Genomic DNA, 17395 nt, shown 5'->3' with positions numbered 1-17395 from the left:
CATCTCCCGTCCTGACAAACATATCAGCTGTTATGACAGAAGAAGATTTATGAAAGAACTCATGTGAGTGTTGGGTAAACCTTGCAGGATTGGCCATTCATTAAAGCGAATGGTGCAGAAAAATCAATATTCTCTGGGAGAAGCTGACAGAGAAGCCTGCACACCACCAGCAGCCCCAGCAACATCAACAATGAGCTAAAAAAAAAGCATACCGCCGATAATAAGTCTTAGCAGACTTGCCAGTGAGAAGACATTACATTGCTGAGGCAGTGTTGGACTACCACAGTAAAAATATAAGCTGTATTTGGAGAGGGATTCATTGAGAATATGTAAAGTCACAAGTATGAGCTGCTTTTTAGCAGGAGAGCACACAGACAAAGGTGGAAACAAAACAAAAAAAACGACTATATAAAGTTACGGAAAAAAACTCAGATCAGTAGAAAGTAATGTGAGAGTTCACCAGCTACTGAATGCCCTGCAATCCAACCTGAGGTTTCTATTTTCTGTTCGCTCTCTTTGATTGAACTGACTGCTGAAGTGCTCTGTGATCCATTCAGCTGAACACATGCTGACCGTCACCAGCATGCTGCTACACAATCACCAGGGACTGAACAAGCCCTGAAGTTCACGGAAGAGAAGCAGAAGCTGGGAGTCATTATTCAAGTCCAATCTCCTGCATCCATTCACCTCTGCTGCTGGTGTAGCAAAGACATCAGAGTATGTGTGTGTGTTTATGGGCCTCTATGGCTCCAGGGTCTCTCAGTCAATCAATCAGCCCTCATACCGAGCACCAGCAGCCCAGATGGTTGCCCTCGGCTCCTTTGTCGATACAGTTTACAGCTGTTGTCCATCTGCAGACTTCTCTCTACCCCGAGCAAGGGTTTCAAAACGCCTGCTGCAGACATGAGTCGCTTTCAGAGGCAACAAAAATACATCAGCACAAAAATGTGTGATGGCATGATGCCCAAGGGGGGTTTTAAACACCCAGTGATGGGATGTTTTGTGGATCTGCTCTCGTTATCAAGCAAGTAATATGTAATAAACCAGGTGGCTAGTTCAGTGCTTGACTGAGACGTTTCCGTGCAGCAGATTTCATTATCAGATTTTGTAGGGTGGCAGGCATGTGGTGTCGGCTTGTAGTGGAAAAAAAAGGCTCGTACTGAAGAGGTGGGGTGGGGGAGCAGGTGGGGGGAGTAGGTTGAATAAATCAGCCAAATGTAAGGTCAGAGAAAATGAAAAAGACAGTCTTAAAGGAAGATTATTCATTTTTAAGATTGGGACCAAGATGAATATCTTTTTATTTATGCAGACACACATAAATGGAGTATCATTTTCACACAAAACAACTTCAAAAACAATGTATCTCAGTGGGACATGTGTTTTCAACCTCACTGGCATCGCCACGATATGCTGGCAAACTGAGATAATTATCAGACAGTTGAGAGACACATTTATTTTTCCCAATTGAATTATTTTTCCTAAGGTTATCCTTCACCCTACCCCTACCTTTATGCATTGGCACTTTATTCAGGCAGTGGTTAAAATAATCCACGGTGAAATGGGAGACATTATCCTGGGGACCAAATGGACGTCATTCTTATGCATGGTTTATGCAATCCTGCTGAAGATAATGGCACTCATTTTTAACCTTGTTAAGTGAGAACAAAATCATAAGGCTGCATGTCATCTAAAAAAACATTTAAGTTTTTTGATAGTGTGTAGTCAGTATCCTAATAATATGCCATGTTATATAAGATTGAGCCAGGAAATTATTGATGCCCCTGGCAAATTTATGTTTAAAGTGTTATTTGAATTTTACCAACATATTTCTTCTGACTAGAAGTGTTATTATCGTTTTGGAGTAGCCCAGCCAGAGTCCCGACTTGAATCTGATAAAAAGGAGAGAAAGATTAGGGTGATAGCAAAGAGGTCTTCCAGCCTCAAAGACGTGGAGCTCATCACCAAAGATAAATAATCAAATCACAAGGTGCAAACATGCAAAAAGCTGCTCAACAATTATGAGATGGGTTTAATTGCTGTAATACCAATTACATATAAGCAATTTTCAAGAGGTTTTCAAGAAGTTAATATGGCTCCAAAAACCTACAGTTTACAAGCAAGTTTGTTTGTGCAGTGTACATTTATTCAGAAAGCAATGCTTTTATTTCTTTTTGTTGCTGTGTTGACATGAACATTACTCAAGAGAAAATAAAAAAGAAACCTTGGGAGCCAACTTACATCAGCCAATAAGGGAAATAATTAGCCAAATTGTCCAACTTTGGTTTAATTATTTGTGGTTTGATCTTTAATCACAAAAGTCCTGAAACTACAGTCCTATAAAGAACTTTTGTCTGAGTTTGCATAGGATACCTCCATCACATAAGGTAGGTTCCACCATAACAACGCTCCAAGTTGACGTCCTTTGACTTGCTTTCATAAAACTAACATATATTATCACTTTTAACCAAGTATAATATCTAAAATCTGACTCATGCCTACCTGTCGGACTGACTGTTGTGGTACTGATGTTGCCTCCTCCTCCTCCTTGGGTGCTGTCTTCATCTGTTATACTAGGTATGAGGGTCCCTGACCCCACAGCATGAGACCAAGAAGACTCCTCGTCATCCTGGGGTCCCAATAGAGACGGTGGATAATCCAGAGAGTCGTTTACAGCCACCTTCTCCTCTGGGACCAAGTGAAGGGATGTAAGGGAGTCATTGGAGTTATTCTTGATATCTGTCTGATGTGAAGGAGCCAATCCTACGGTTTCAGTCTGCGTAGTGGGGTGAGAAGGGGTTTGTGGTGGTGAGGGAGACAGGGGTGGTATGTGGGAAAAGGATGGGGAGAAGGAAGTGCTTGAAGGTGAGAAATAGGAAGTAGAGGCATGGGAAGGGGAGGGGTCCGAAGATTGAGATTCAAACAGCGATTCTGGTGATTGAGAAGAAGACATGGATGGTGAAGGTGTTGGGGATGGGGATGGAAAAGATGACAGAGTTTGAATTGGTTCTTGTGGGATAGATGAAGATGACGTTTCTGCTGCCGATAAAGTGAACTGGTCTCTGGATGTAGAAGAGTCATTCTCAGTCCCAACTGTGGTCATCTCTGTGGTCACCAGAGGAGTGGTGGTAGTGGTGGTAGTAGTTGTATTGCTGGTTGTGGTTGTGGTGGACTGGCCTTTTCTATGACCCCTCTCTCGGGATCTTTCTCTGGATCTCTCTCTTGGTTTACTTGCTTCAGCTGGTCGATGTGAGACTTGAATCTCACCTTTTGCCTCTGCACCAGTAATTTCACCACTCCCTTCTTCCTCTGCTTTTGCCCTCTCCTCTCCCTTCTTTTTGTCTTCTCCTCTGCTCCTATCCTCCCCTCTGTGTTTCTTCCCCCTTCCTCTTCCCCCCCTGCCACTGGCTCTGGAGGTCACAGTCTCCTCTCTCTTGTCAGCCTGCTTGGTCGTGGTCTCCATTTGGACAGTGATCCAAGTTTCTTTGCTGGCGAAGGTGACTTCAGATGAAGCGCTGGAGGGACTGAGGGTGTGCATCTCCGAGCTTACAGAGGTCTCTGTTGTCAGAGAGTTAGCAGAGGAAGTAAGAGTGGATTCCGGCTGTGTAGGAGAATTTTCTCTGAATGGTGTCGACTCTACAGGGGGACTGCTGAACCAAGGACTACCCCAGGAAAACAGACCTGTGCAATGTGCAACAGGAGCAATTAATACAGACAGAGAAACAAAAGACAAAGCCTTGCAAAAATATTCATTTTAGTTAAATGCTTCCACATGGTCATGTTATAATCATAAACTGTGTATGTATGTATTGGCATTCTACATGATAGACCAACACAAAGTAATGCAATATTATGAGGTAGAAGGAAAACAACACATTTTTCTAAATTCCTTTTACAAGTGATAAGGAAAAAAAGAAATAGGTGTCTGTGCATTGAAATCCAGCCCCCCTTTACTCTGACACCCCTGAATAAAATGCAGTTGCCCTCAGAACTAATTACTGATTACTAAATACTGTAAACTGTCCTGTAATTTCTTATTGACTTGCCAAAGAAAAACAAACACCTATAAATACTAAACAGATTTCTGTCACATCTTTCTTGTACTACAGTAGCACCATCAATGTTAACAAAGAAAAGTACACAAGCATCTGCAGCTCATCTCCTTAGAATAGAGTATGCTAAGTATTTATTTTATGAACATCAGGTTACCAAAAACAGATGAATGAAGACAGCAAAACTTATTATATTTACAGAATCTGTCAAAATTTCTGCCATGAGGTACCATTTTTTGGCCTTAAAATATAGACATTCATATCATAACAACAATAAATGGGCAATTTTCTACGAACACCATAGGAAATGACAAAATCTAACAAAAGGTGTTGCATTATCAAAAACTTTGATTTCATATGGCGACTTGAAATCTCTGGATCTGTTTTAATACAAGAACAATATTCTTTGTTATTGTCTAGTGAATGTGAACGATTTTAATATGTAAACATGAGTTTATGAGCAGCTTCAAAATGGCAATTATTAAGTGGCAGAGGCATTTATCAAAACTGATAGCCGCACACTTCAAAGTAGATGAGAAATATCTGAGTAAAAAAATAAAAACCTTTGACGAAAATTCCTCTCGTACACCCAGAAACTGAATCTGCTGCATTTGTTTTGTCCTAATAGTCATATCTTGAATCTAGGAATAATGTTGATGGGAATTTGCGTGAAATCTAGTTGCCTAGTCAGAAAACTGGTGAAATTTATTAATGTTGTGTTCAGTTTCCAAGCATTTTATGTATTCAAACACTAAAGGGGCATGTGGTGCCAGTGGTTGATTGAGATACAAACCCTCAAAAGTGCAGATTAAAACAGTGACAGTTAAAACCTACCATTTCCACTATGCTTTTTAGGAACTGCAGCCAGCCATAATAAGTTTAAACTCAGGTCTGCTCATTTAACTCCAACTTTCTGAGATTCTGACTTCTGAATCCCAACAATTTGTTTTTCCAACTTTGAACTTTGAACTTGTAAGGACTCATTGACTGCACCATTTGAGTCTGAAACTCCAAAAAGCCATCTCAGTTACCAAATAACTAAATCAGCAGCTCTGGTACACAGTTAGACCATTTACATCCAGTGCCAACATATTTGCCCCTGAAAAATGGGGAATAGCTGTAAAAAATTGTGTTTCACTGCATCTCCAGAAAGTCTTTTGTATGAAGGAAACTTTATGAGGTAAAGCAAGTCTGATGTACAGGTGCAGCATTTTGTTGTAAAAAAAAAAATCACCCAGAGATGACAAAATTTAAAACGATTTACTCAATCCAAATTTGATCAGACCCCAAATCAAATGTGCATTCCCAAATTTGCCATTTACCACAAAATAAACCTTGAGAATTTGGAGCACAAAAATTATGTTTAACTGCAATTTTTCCTGTGAGATTTAGATGCGTGTTCTTTCTCTGAGGAGATTGTCACCAACACTTTTCTCTATGAAATTGTATTTACCTTTAATGTAGTAATTCTAGCACTAAAAGGCTGATCTTCCAATCTTCCTATAGACAAAAGATCTTGTAAAGAAGCTGGCTGAACTTGGTAAGAGAGTGTGATTAACCAAAGTGAAACAAGTCAATATATACATTTTAATTTAATTCTAGCTATACTTTGGTCATTTTTGATGCATTTTGGTAAAATGGTTTTGAAAGGAAGGCCTGCCCATTGCAATCAAAAGTCATTACACTAAAAGCAAAAAGCCAGATCACAGTTTGCAAATGCACTCATGGCCAAAGACCTTCATTTTTTGAGACATGTCTTGCAGTGTTATGAAACAAAACTTTTAAGTGTTTAGTCTGATGACCATTGGTACATGCGTAGGATAAGTTCCATCCCAATTGGAAAGTATGGAAGTGGCTGCATCATGTTGTGTGGGTGTTTTACTGTAGGGTGCACTAGTGCATTTCACAAAATATTTCACACAATTTAGAATATATTTCCACAAATTTTGTGTCGATACATTTCAAGATATTCCACCAAATTGGTTGCAAAGCGACTTAAGTATGGAGTTAAATGTGTCTCAATATTATTCAATCAAACAAAAAAACTTGTTTGATTGAATAATATTGAGACAAATTTAACTCCATACTTAAGGACAACAATTACAATGTTTGGTAGAGGCCAGAAGGTGGCCTACAGACCTCACTAAGTTACAGCAGTTATCTCAGGAGGAATGGGCCAAAATGTCAGCAAACTATTGTGAAAAGCTTGTGGAAGGATAATCAAAACATGGAAAAAGTCATCAAAAAATTTCTCATTTTCTTGGCATTCAGTAAAAAGAAATAACGTAGTTTTTCCTAAATAACAGGACAATGTTTAGTCTTATTTAATATCAGAGTGAAGAAAAAACGTTTGGTGTCTTTTTATACAGTCAATGCACATGTTTGGTTTCGGCTGTATGTTACTCTTTATAGTATAGATCAATATTAGACATGATGTTGTCTATGAGTGTTGAAGGACAACTATGTACATCTTTAACTACAGATTGTGTCTAATGTTGAACACAACTGATGCTAGGTTCCAGCTTGCAAGCTGCCATTAATCAAAGCTTGTTAAGCCTCCTACAAGAAAAGCAGACTGGGCTGCAGAGAAAGGTCAATATGACTTCATTTTGAGACACACTTCAATCTTACAGCGGTTTGTGCTTTTCTTACACATGTACCTCCTCCACTTTTCACACTGACATCCTCTGCTCCTTTATTTACTGGAAAGATGCCTGCGAGCAGTTCAGCTAGTCAACCTAAGCTGTGCTGTTGCTTCACACCTTATCTGGCTCACACACCATGTAACATCTTAAACATATCCTTCGGATGTTTTAGACCCATTTCAGCTGCAGACCTTCTGCCTCACTCCAACACAAAAGTATCTACCTGTAGGCTCTCAGGTTAGAAAGGCTCTCTCTTCGTGGCATGTTGAGATATATGATCCCTAAACTCAAACGACATTGTGAAAAAAACCTATAGAGACATAAAAGAGAGATTGGATAAATCTCTTATTACTAAAGCTTACACACGATGCATGGGAAGCATCTGCATGTATTAAAACTCATATCAGTCTCTTTAATTATATTTATCAGTCTCAAGTCGATGAAAAGTCTATTTGTCTGAAATATATTTGTGTTTGTCTGAAGGGTAAAATCTCTCTTTTATGGAGCCTAAATCCATGAAATGAATGAGAAAAATATAATAAGACAGTATATTTATTCTCAGAATCACAATGTTAACCCTTCAGTTATGAATTACATGATTATATTGAGTGCAATCACTAACAGAATCACAATATTAAGCTATTAGTAATCACACTAATCTACATAATATTTGTTTGACCTGGCATCCAGGTTGTTTCCCCAGAGAGGCACTGGTGTTGGAGGTTTGGCAGTTTGACTCTTCTAAACCAATTTGTAAAAAATCCAAAAAACTATCTTGATCAAAGATTAAAGGATGTTTATTTAAATTAAAAACAACCCTACTGAATTTTAAGCAAGTGGATCAGACTTGTTTGTAGGTTTAATCAAGGTCAGAAGTGCATCATGGTGTCCGTCTTTCTTCATCTTTCTTCAGCTCTCAGAAACACACACAAGTCAGTGTTTTTGCCACGTCTATATTAGAAATGTGGGGGAAAAACAGATTTCACTACTTTTTCAAAACTGTTTCTTTTCCTTTCCATAAGACAGAAGACAAGGTTAGACTATCACTGTCTGGAGTCGGAGCATATTCCCAATTCAAAGTGTGAAACCTGCACTGGGATATTCTCAGCAAAGTGGGAAAATGGTTATTTTGTTTGCTGAGACCTTAGCAGACCAAAGAAAATTACATTTTAATAACATTTCAATTTTACATAACATCATATCATTATAACTTTATAGTCCCTGCATTTTAATTAATCTCAAGAGCAAAGTTCATTAAATTAAAACACTTATTTTTGGTTCAATCTAAGGTAACATGAAGGTATTTCTACCATTCTTGATAAGAATATGGAAGTGTTTACCTATGTCTATTAATAAGTAAGGTCACTTAATGTGTTTCTTAACACTGCAAAACTGTTCATGTAACTTGCCTGAATGGACAACTTCATTGCAACTAGTTTCTGAGACTTTACTGTCCCTTGTAAGTATTCAACCCGGTTCAACCTTTTCACATTTGTTTGAGTAACAAGTACAACTTCAATGTATTTAATTGGGATTTTATGAGACAGACCCAAAGTGCATAACTGTGAAGTGGAAAGAAAATCATCAATAACTGATCAAATTCAGAGCAACCAATGGCATTCAAAAGTCACCTAATTAGTGACTACATGTGTGTAATTTCATATCAGTATCAATCCATCTGCTCTGTGAGAACCTTAGTGAAGAAACAGCACCAAAAAAACCAAAAAACAAATAAAGTTTAATGCAAGTTTAGGCTGTAAATCAACAGCCCAAGTTCTAAACATCAACCATGATCGGACATCCGTTATTCAGAGAAGCATCCAAGATGCCCATGGTAACTCTGGAGGAGCTGCAGAGATCCACAGCTCGTGTGAATGAATCTGTCAAAATGGCTACTATTAGTAATGCACTTAACAACTCTGACCTTTGTGAAACTGTGGCAAGAGAAAAGCCATTGTAAATAAGAAAGCCAAAACAAATCCCTTCTATAGTTTGCCACAAGGCATTTAGGGAACTCAGCAAAAATGCGGAAGAAGGTGCTCTGGTTTATGAGAACAAAATTAAACGGTCTCTATGTGCAAAACTCTATGTGAGGTGGAAAACTCACACTGCAAATCACCATGACTACACCTTGCCCAATGTGAAACATGGTGATGGAAACATCATAGTACAGGGAAGCTTCTCTTCAGACTGGGGTGAAGATTTAACAACACTAAATATACCACCAAAACTACACTGGAGTGGTTTGGAGATGTCAAACTCCAGTGGGCAGGTGTCCTGTAACTTTTAGACACAATTCTGGTCTAACACACCTCATTCAAATGCCTGATTTGTCTCCTCAGCATGCAGCCACATTTTACAATCCATGCTAACGTCCTAATTATTCAGTTCAGGTGTGTTTAAGCAGCAAAATATCTAAAAGGTGCAGGACATCAGCCCTTGTGGACTGGAGTTTTACACCTGTGGTTTAGTTCAAAGCAAGGTCATGTGTTAAAATGGTCCAGTCAAAGTCCAGACCTAAATCCAATTAAGAATCTGTGGCAAGACTGAAAAATCAAACATCAGAGATGTTTTTCATCTAGTCTGACTGAGCTTGGAGCTAGTTTGCAAAGATCAGTTTCTAGACCACAAGGTGTCATATTATGTTGGGGTTTCACAGGACCAAAGTGGAAGCAGGAGCGTCAGAGCGTCAGATGTTTAATAACAGAACTGATAACCTACATGTAATAAAGGACATGTAGCATGGGCTGAGCAACTGGCTGTGAGCAGACAGGCAAAACAGAATGACGAAGGCAACGGAAGAATCCAGTGAAGAACAATGACAACCAGACCGTATAAATATATAGGTACAAGTGGAGAAAGGCAGAGCAAAACAGGTGAGAGCAATCAGGAGGAGATGAGACACAGCTGAGCCCAATGAAGGGGGAGAAAGCTGAGGGAGGACAGAACATGGGCAGGAGAACACTGAAAGGAAGCTAACAGAAATCAAAATATACTGGAATACAAGAATAAGTCAGCAACAGGGAAGAATAGAGATCAAATATGAAACTCAAAACCTAATAGTTATGGACTTTGTGACCATATTAAATCCCAAGAAAATAATTTTGAAGTTTGTGGTAGTAACATAATAAATGTGAAGTTCAAGAAGACAATGCATCATTAGTGTCTTTCTCAGCTGACCATCCACAGTATCTCTCTGTACAAAAGCAATCAAATTCAAAAACAGAAAATTCAAATTCACTTCTATGAACATATACTTGAACTGAGCTGCTCATTTTCTAATCATGGTGCTTGGGACCACCTGCCCTGCATGTTTTAGATGTTCCCTCATTTTAACACACCAGCCTTAATTGACTGAATTACTGTCTCAGCATGTCAAGTTCAGAGGAAGCCTTTTAATGACCCGATCAAGTTTGTTGAAGCAGAGAAACATCTAAGACACGCAGGGTAGTGGATTCAAAGGGCTATGATTAGAAAAACACCATTTAAATAAAACAAAAAAGAAAAGCGTAGAGTTTCTCCTTGTGTTTTAGACCCTCTCAACAAGGATGCTATAAGGATTTAAGAAGATTCCAAGAAAGAGGATTTGTTAGATACAGTCACACAATTGTATTATTCTTGTTTTTGTATCAGTATTTCTATTTATCTTTCAATTCAATGTACAATGTGGGAAAATGTGTTGGGACTTGAAAAAACAATTTCTGAAGAAATACTTGTGCCGACTTCTAGCTCCTCCTTTAACCTCTTCTCGTTTTACTCCTCCAGGTGCACAATCAAGACGTAAGACCTAAAATATCTTTTAAAACGAGATCCATTTTTAGCTTACAAGGAGAAAGGTGGTGGAAAGAGGACATGAGGGGGCCCAGTTTAGGAAATGAGATGAGCCTCCTGTGCCCTTGAGAAAAGTAAACCCATCCATCCTTTACACAGCAGAGTCTGTTTATAGATTTCAGGTAGTCCTGGTGTGTAATTAAAAAAAACTTGAACTGACTTCATTTGCAGACACACTGGCGTGTGAACAGGCTACAACTAGCTCATGGCTTTAAAATGGGACAAATGTAGTTACCTGGAGAAACTGGACTGGAAGCTTTAGGCTTACTGTCTGTCTGTTTTGTTGTTATCTCCTCATCTTCATCATGTTCACTTGGGGCTTTGGTTCCTTCATCATCGTCTGTTCCCATTAGATAGTTCAAAGGTTTCCAAATTGACTTCACAATTTTTGTGATCACCTGAAGAAGTAAGTAAACAGACAGTACTCGAAACATGTTCAAGATTGTTATTCTAAAATAATAATGACACTAACTTTTTTTTCCGTGGGAGTTGGGTGAACTGGGGGTTGCAGAAACTCGTCAGAGTCGGGCCCAGGCTCCAGCAGCTCACCCCAGTCAAAGGAGCTCTGTCCTGGGATCAGCTGAAGGGTCACGAATGACTCTGAGGACCAGGGATCCACAGCTACAAATAATTACACATATAATTACTACTTATTAATTAAAATGGGTTTGGACACACAATTATTATAGGACAAATTCCAGCTGTGGTACATGAAACATACACTACCGGTCAAAGGTTTTAGATACACTTTCTCACTTAATGGGTCTCCTTGTTTTCATGACTATTTACATTGTAGATTCTCACCAAAGGCAACAAAACTGAATGAACACAAATGAATTTATGTAGAAAACAAAAAGTGTGAACTAACTAAACATTTTTATATTTTAGATTCTTCAAAATAGCCACCATTTGCTCTGATTACTGCTTTGCTCTCTTGGCATTCTCTCCATGAGCTTCATGAGGTGGTCACCTGAAATGGTTTTCCAAAAGATTTTGAAAGAACTTCCCAGACGTTCATTGAGAGACGACCAAAGGTTAATAATTCAGTCATCACAGTAAAAGGGCCGCTACTTTAAGGAATATATGTAAAGATCTTTTATAATTTTTTGTTAGTTACATAATTCCATGTGTTCATTCAGTTTTGATGCCTTCAGTGAGAATCTACATACAAAGTAAATAGTCATAAACATAAAGAAAACCATTAAATGAGAAAGTGTGTTTGAAACCTTTGACCAGTAGTGTAAGTATACTGCTCAATCCTAATTTACTACTGGCGAGGTGCTCATAAATGTGGTGGCCGGAAACAATGATCCCATGTACTTGTGATTACTTTAGTTTGAGTTTTTCTATTTTGGGTCTTGTGTTTTGAGTTATTTCTGTATGTTCTATATTTAGCTCTTTATACATTGAGTTTCTATTTTGTACTGTGAGTCTAGTCTCCTCAGTTCCTTAGCCTTGCTTCCCCCTCAGCTGCCATTCTCACCAGGTTTTCCGTGTCACAATCACTGGGCCCTCATTTGGATGTATTTAAAGCTGTTTATATGATTGGATAGTCTTAGATAAATTTATATATTCCTAGATATGGATGGGATCTGTTTTGCTAAGGGTGCTAAGATAACATGTAAAATGGTGCTATAAAGTCATATTCATAAAATTAGAATATGCGTTCCGATGAGGCTCATTTCTCACATTAAAAACACCAAAAAAACAACCCAGGTATTAAACATACTTTTTATTAAGCGCACATTTTTGTATTAAAAAATTGTCTTTTTTATTGGTCTGATGTAATATTCTAATCTTAAATGTTGTCTTTTCATTAGATGTAAGCAGATCATCATAATGAACAGAAATAAAGGCTTGAAAACATTAGCCTGAGTGATAAATCTTTATAACGTGTTTCACTTTGTGAACTGAGTTATTTGCATAAATAGACTTTCCAATAATGTTCTAATTTATTAAATGTGACTGTATAAATAAACTAGATTGAACTGAAATAACTGACAACAGCTTATCATTTAAGAAGCATCCAAAAAGCTGTAGATCTTATTAGGATTTTGTCGTGGTTTTCTTTTCAGCTGGAAGAATCCACCTTTTTGTATTATTTACTGTGAAGATATTCTGTCTATGAATGCATCTGCTTGCTGTGTGTGCATGTTGATAAGATCTATTATCAACTGGGGTTTTCCCACTCATCATTGTCCACTCTAAACTAATATAAACTGGAGAACACTACATGCGTGTCTCTTCAGTGAGTGGAAGGTGTTTCTATAGAAAGCCATTTTAGATACCAGCCCTTCTTACTGCAATTAAACTTTTTTGATATAAAAACCATGAATTCACAGTCTTCATTCTAACGGAGATTTTGAAAATGGCAGTTTTAAGTAGGGCAGGGCTTAGGTATAAGCAAACTTTGTAAGAGTTTAGGTTCCCCTGCAGTGCTGGGGCCCCAAAAGAGATCAAAGCAATTATCTGCAATTTATTAAATCATAACACCATTCAAAAGTTAATTTACATTGGTAATTCAACTCACAAAGTAAAACGTGTATTATGTAGATACATTACACACATCTTGATGTATTACAGGTATTTATTTCTATTAACAATGATGATTATGGGTTGTAGCTAATGAAAATCCAACATGCCTTTTCTTATGGATATTTTATAAAAACAACTGAAAATTTGTTTTCTAATAGATAAATGGTGTATCATTGCCATGTTATGGCCAAGATACCATAGGAGAGACAGTCCACTTGATAGTTGTCAGGCAGATGAGGCTAAGTCACAAATGGTCATCTATACATAAAGTTCTGCATGCAAGGATTTCAAAGGAAAGTTGAGTGGAAGGTTAAACTAAAAAAATTTTTCTGAGAAATATAATTTTCCTTTTTTATTCACTGTAGGCCATAATTATTAGAATTAGAAGAAAACAAATCTAGGAATTTATCACTCTGTAATAAAGCTAATATATAAGTTTCAGTTTTTGAATTGGATCTGTGATCTTTTAAACAAAGCAAATGAATGAACGTCCATTCAAGCACCAGTATGAATAATATGAAGGTGTTTCATATGAACACTTTAACTTACTGCTCCTGTTAGAGGACTCCTCTTCTTCAAGGTCAACCAGTCCTGTCCAGTTGGAAGGAGAGACTCTGCTGCTTTCAGAGGAATCTGTACGTATGTACAATTAAAACATCACTCACTAGAAGTTAGTATTTTATTTTTGCTATGTCTAAAAGGCTTAAAATAATTTACTCGTTTAAAAGCCAAGTTGTAAATGAATGTAAAACCTGTCAGCGTGGTGGTTTGCTGTGTAGTTACATTGGAGCTTTCTGTCTCTGCAGCGTCAGCATCACCTGTGAGATAGCTCCAGGGCTTCCACAGGGAGGTGTAAATCTCAGAGATGGATCCTGTATTCTCCACTTTGCCTAGAAAAGAAGTTAAAGAGCCATTTGCTCACATCAATTCTCCAAATACCTAAAAACTCAAGGTGTTTGAATTTAGCTAGAAATAGCGGTATCATTCAAGGTGGATCATCTTGACATCTTGGTATTTAACATTTTCTGTTCTCTGTCTCTTTCTCCCATAGCAACTGTCAATCCAGCGGTGTCTTGGATACACAAAGCTGGGATCAGACATGAGTGTTCCCATAGTTACGCACATCGGCAATGACTTTTACTAGCATTTCTATTGCGTTTATAGCTGACCATGCTTCATTTAGAAGTGAGATGGTCCTTTTAACCACATACTTACTGCTTTCTTTAGTCATATTTTATGCAAAGTTGATACAAAGCACTATTTTAAGCCCATATCCATATGTAATAGTAAATGTGACTTCTCCAAGTATAATGTAAAAACAGTTGCAGTAAATCCAGACAGCAGTTTTCTATATAAAATGAAACTATACCTCTGTAGCAGTAGGCATCATATAATGCAGTAGTGTTGTCAGCGGTGGTGTTGGGTATGATGGTGTGGACTCCTGGCTGACTCCCTCCACATTCTGGGTGAGGCCAGGCAACGGGGTAGCGGATGCTGCCATCAGAAAGCCAGCCCGGGGCGCAGCTGTCCAGACCGGCTCGCCACGCCAGATAAAGCTGCCCCACTGTGGCCAGCTGGCCCCCAAGGGACACACAGCGGTCTGAGGCTGAAGATAGTGAGAGTCTGCCTGGAACTGAGGTGTGAAACACTTTGCCTGGTGGAGGTAAAAAAGGAATTTTCAACAACCAGATGTTTCTCAACAAGGGGACATTTCAGTTTAGTAAATGCTCACCATCATCCTGGAATATAGAACAGAACTATTACATTATTTTTGATAGTCTGAGGTGGATTTTTCTCACTTGCATGCAACTCCGTCCCAAACATTTATAACAATGTTTAAACTAACTTGAGGCAGTTTTTAATTGGAAAACTTAAAATGAGCTTTGTAACAGTAAATGGCATTCATTGTGTGCATACATTACTTTTATGAACTGAAGGTGCATTCAGACGGATTGCGATTTCAGCAAATTGTTCGTCTCATTCATGTGCTGTCGCTCGCCTGAGATTCCAGCAGCAATTCACGTGGCCAACGAGTAACAACACTCCACTCGTTCCACTCCCTTCACAGCGTCATCAAATAGGAGAAGCTTCTATCTGCTGCTTGCCGGTTTCATCTCAACATGGAGTGAGTCACAGTGCTTTATTTTTAGAGAACCAAACAACACCACCGGCGTCAACATCTCCTGGGTTCACTAGAGACAGAACCAGTTTGGAGAGTACCACCACCTACTCCAGGAGCTGCGCCTGGATGACAGTCGCTTTCAGTGGTACTTAATATCCTATCCAGGACCCAGTCTGAGGACCTGCTGCTGCGCGTTGGAGGACGAATCAGCCTTCGGGACACCAACTACAGGCGCTGCATCCCTGATGCAGAACACCTGTCCATCTATTTTCGGTGAGTAAATAAATCTCAGCTCAATAGATTAACAGCCAAATTGTACTGTCCATATCTTCTAAATATATTAAACATTTTTGTGCCTAAACATATGGACGAGGATTGGCAAAATATACCAGGCAAGAGCTAATATGACAACAGAATGTAGCATGGTAGTCGTAAGTATTGAATAATTATGTAATAATGACTGATCAGTGACCCAAAAATCAGCCTTGCTGACATATGCATCTGTAAATTAAATACTTATGAATAAAATATAATTTCCTACATGAACATATATGTACCCTGAGCAACTGCTGTGAGTTTCGTACTTGTATGACAACTGTTGCCCGGTGTTCTGGGGCAACACCTGCCGAGCTGGAGCAGCGCTTGAGGTTCACTGCAAGCCAAGTAAAGATCCTCAGGATGACTGGTCTCCTGTATTCCTCTCCTGAGCTGATGGAGAGGATAAGGCAGATTGAGATGGAGTATGAAGCAGCAGTAAGGCTGTTTTACTGCCATCCTCCATCATCCATGCCAGGACTCCAGGGAGCTGCTGCTGCTGCAGAGCTGCCCACGTAAGGTCCACAGCCTGACACACCACAGCGTCAGCCTGACACACCACAGCCTCAGCCTGACACACCACAGCCTCAGCCAGACACACCACAGCCTCAGCCAGACACACCACAGCCTCAGCCAGACACACCACAGCCTCAGCCAGACACACCACAGCCTCAGCCTGACACACCACAGCCTCAGCCTGACTCCAGGCCAGACACACCACAGCCTCAGCCTGACACACCACAGCCTCAGCCAGACACACCACAGCCTCAGCCTGACTCCAGGCCAGACACACCACAGCCTCAGCCTGATTCCAGGCCAGACACACCACAGCCTCAGCCTGACTCCAGGCCAGACACACCACAACCCGACCCTAAGTCAGCCTCAACCCCCTCCACACGGCGCAGAAGACGTCGTAAGATGGACGCCCCGGTTCAAGTCATCGGCTACACCTCTGCTCATGCCACTGAGGGTTTCGGTGACGCCTCAGCTCCTGCTCACGTCATGGAGGGTCCGGCCAACGCCTCAGCTCCTGCTCACGTCACGGAGGGTCCGGCCAACGCCTCAGCTCCTGCTCACGTCACGGAGGGTCCGGTCGACGCCTCAGCTCTTGCTCACGTCACGGAGGATCCCGTCGATGGGTTCGCCAGGCTCTGCTTCAGCCTCTAAGGGTTCGCCCAGGCTCTGCTTTAGCCTCTGAGGGTTCGCCAGGCTCTGCTTTAGCCTCTGAGGGTTCGCCAGGCTCTGCTTCAGCCTCTGAGGGTTCGCCATGCTCTGCTTCAGCCTCTGAGGGTTCGCCAGGCTCTGCTTCAGCCTCTGAGGGTTCGCCAGGCTCCACGCCTCTGGAGTTCCACAGAGTGTCTCGGAAGTCCTCTACTCTGCTCAGTCGGCCTCCACGTCTTTGGTGCAGGCCTGGTCGCCCGCCTGTCATGATGTAGGGTTGTTTGGTTTCGGGTTTCTTCTTATGTTTTTCACAGTTACGGTTTTGACTTGTTCTTTTGTTATTATTATTCTTAGATTTTGAATTATGTTTCTGTTTATTTTTTCTTTTCCTGGTCATGCTTTTGTTTTGTCATATTGCTTCATGTTTTTCTAGTTTGTGTTCAAGAGTCTCTGTTTTGCTCCAATCACGTTTTGTTCTGTTAATTAAGTTTATTTAGTTCACCTGCTTCAAGTTAATCTGTCTCCTTACTCCACCTGGTTTTCACGCCATATATTCACACCTGTTCTGTTAGTCTTCGCGGAAACATCTTTCACTCTCATGCTCATGTCAAGTTTGATGCTCAAGTCTTATTTTTTGATCATGCCGTGCTTGTCTTGCCTGCCCGTTTGTTTTGTTCCTGCCTCCTGTAGTGAGTGAGTTTTCGTTATTAAATCTTTTTCACCTACCATCACGCTGC

The 17395-nt window shown here is 39.9% G+C and overlaps 1 protein-coding gene across 2 annotated transcripts in view; it reads right to left on the bottom strand.

The window, feature by feature from the left end:
* The window catches only part of LOC124869940 (neurocan core protein-like), a 77352-nt gene that overhangs the window by 29614 nt on the left and 30343 nt on the right, over positions 1–17395 (bottom strand). For both annotated transcript variants that reach the window (XM_047368200.1, XM_047368201.1), the window contains exons 7-12: positions 14430–14714; positions 13813–13950; positions 13610–13693; positions 10998–11146; positions 10761–10923; positions 2500–3678 (exon numbers count right to left, since the gene is read on the bottom strand). In XM_047368200.1, coding sequence (XP_047224156.1) covers positions 2500–3678; positions 10761–10923; positions 10998–11146; positions 13610–13693; positions 13813–13950; positions 14430–14714 — 1998 coding nt within the window. The remainder of the gene's footprint in view (positions 1–2499; positions 3679–10760; positions 10924–10997; positions 11147–13609; positions 13694–13812; positions 13951–14429; positions 14715–17395) is intronic.

Source organism: Girardinichthys multiradiatus, chromosome 6 (assembly GCF_021462225.1).
Source record: "Girardinichthys multiradiatus isolate DD_20200921_A chromosome 6, DD_fGirMul_XY1, whole genome shotgun sequence".
In the NCBI taxonomy this organism is placed as follows: domain Eukaryota; kingdom Metazoa; phylum Chordata; class Actinopteri; order Cyprinodontiformes; family Goodeidae; genus Girardinichthys; species Girardinichthys multiradiatus.
This window is presented reverse-complemented; position numbering and strand designations above follow the sequence as displayed.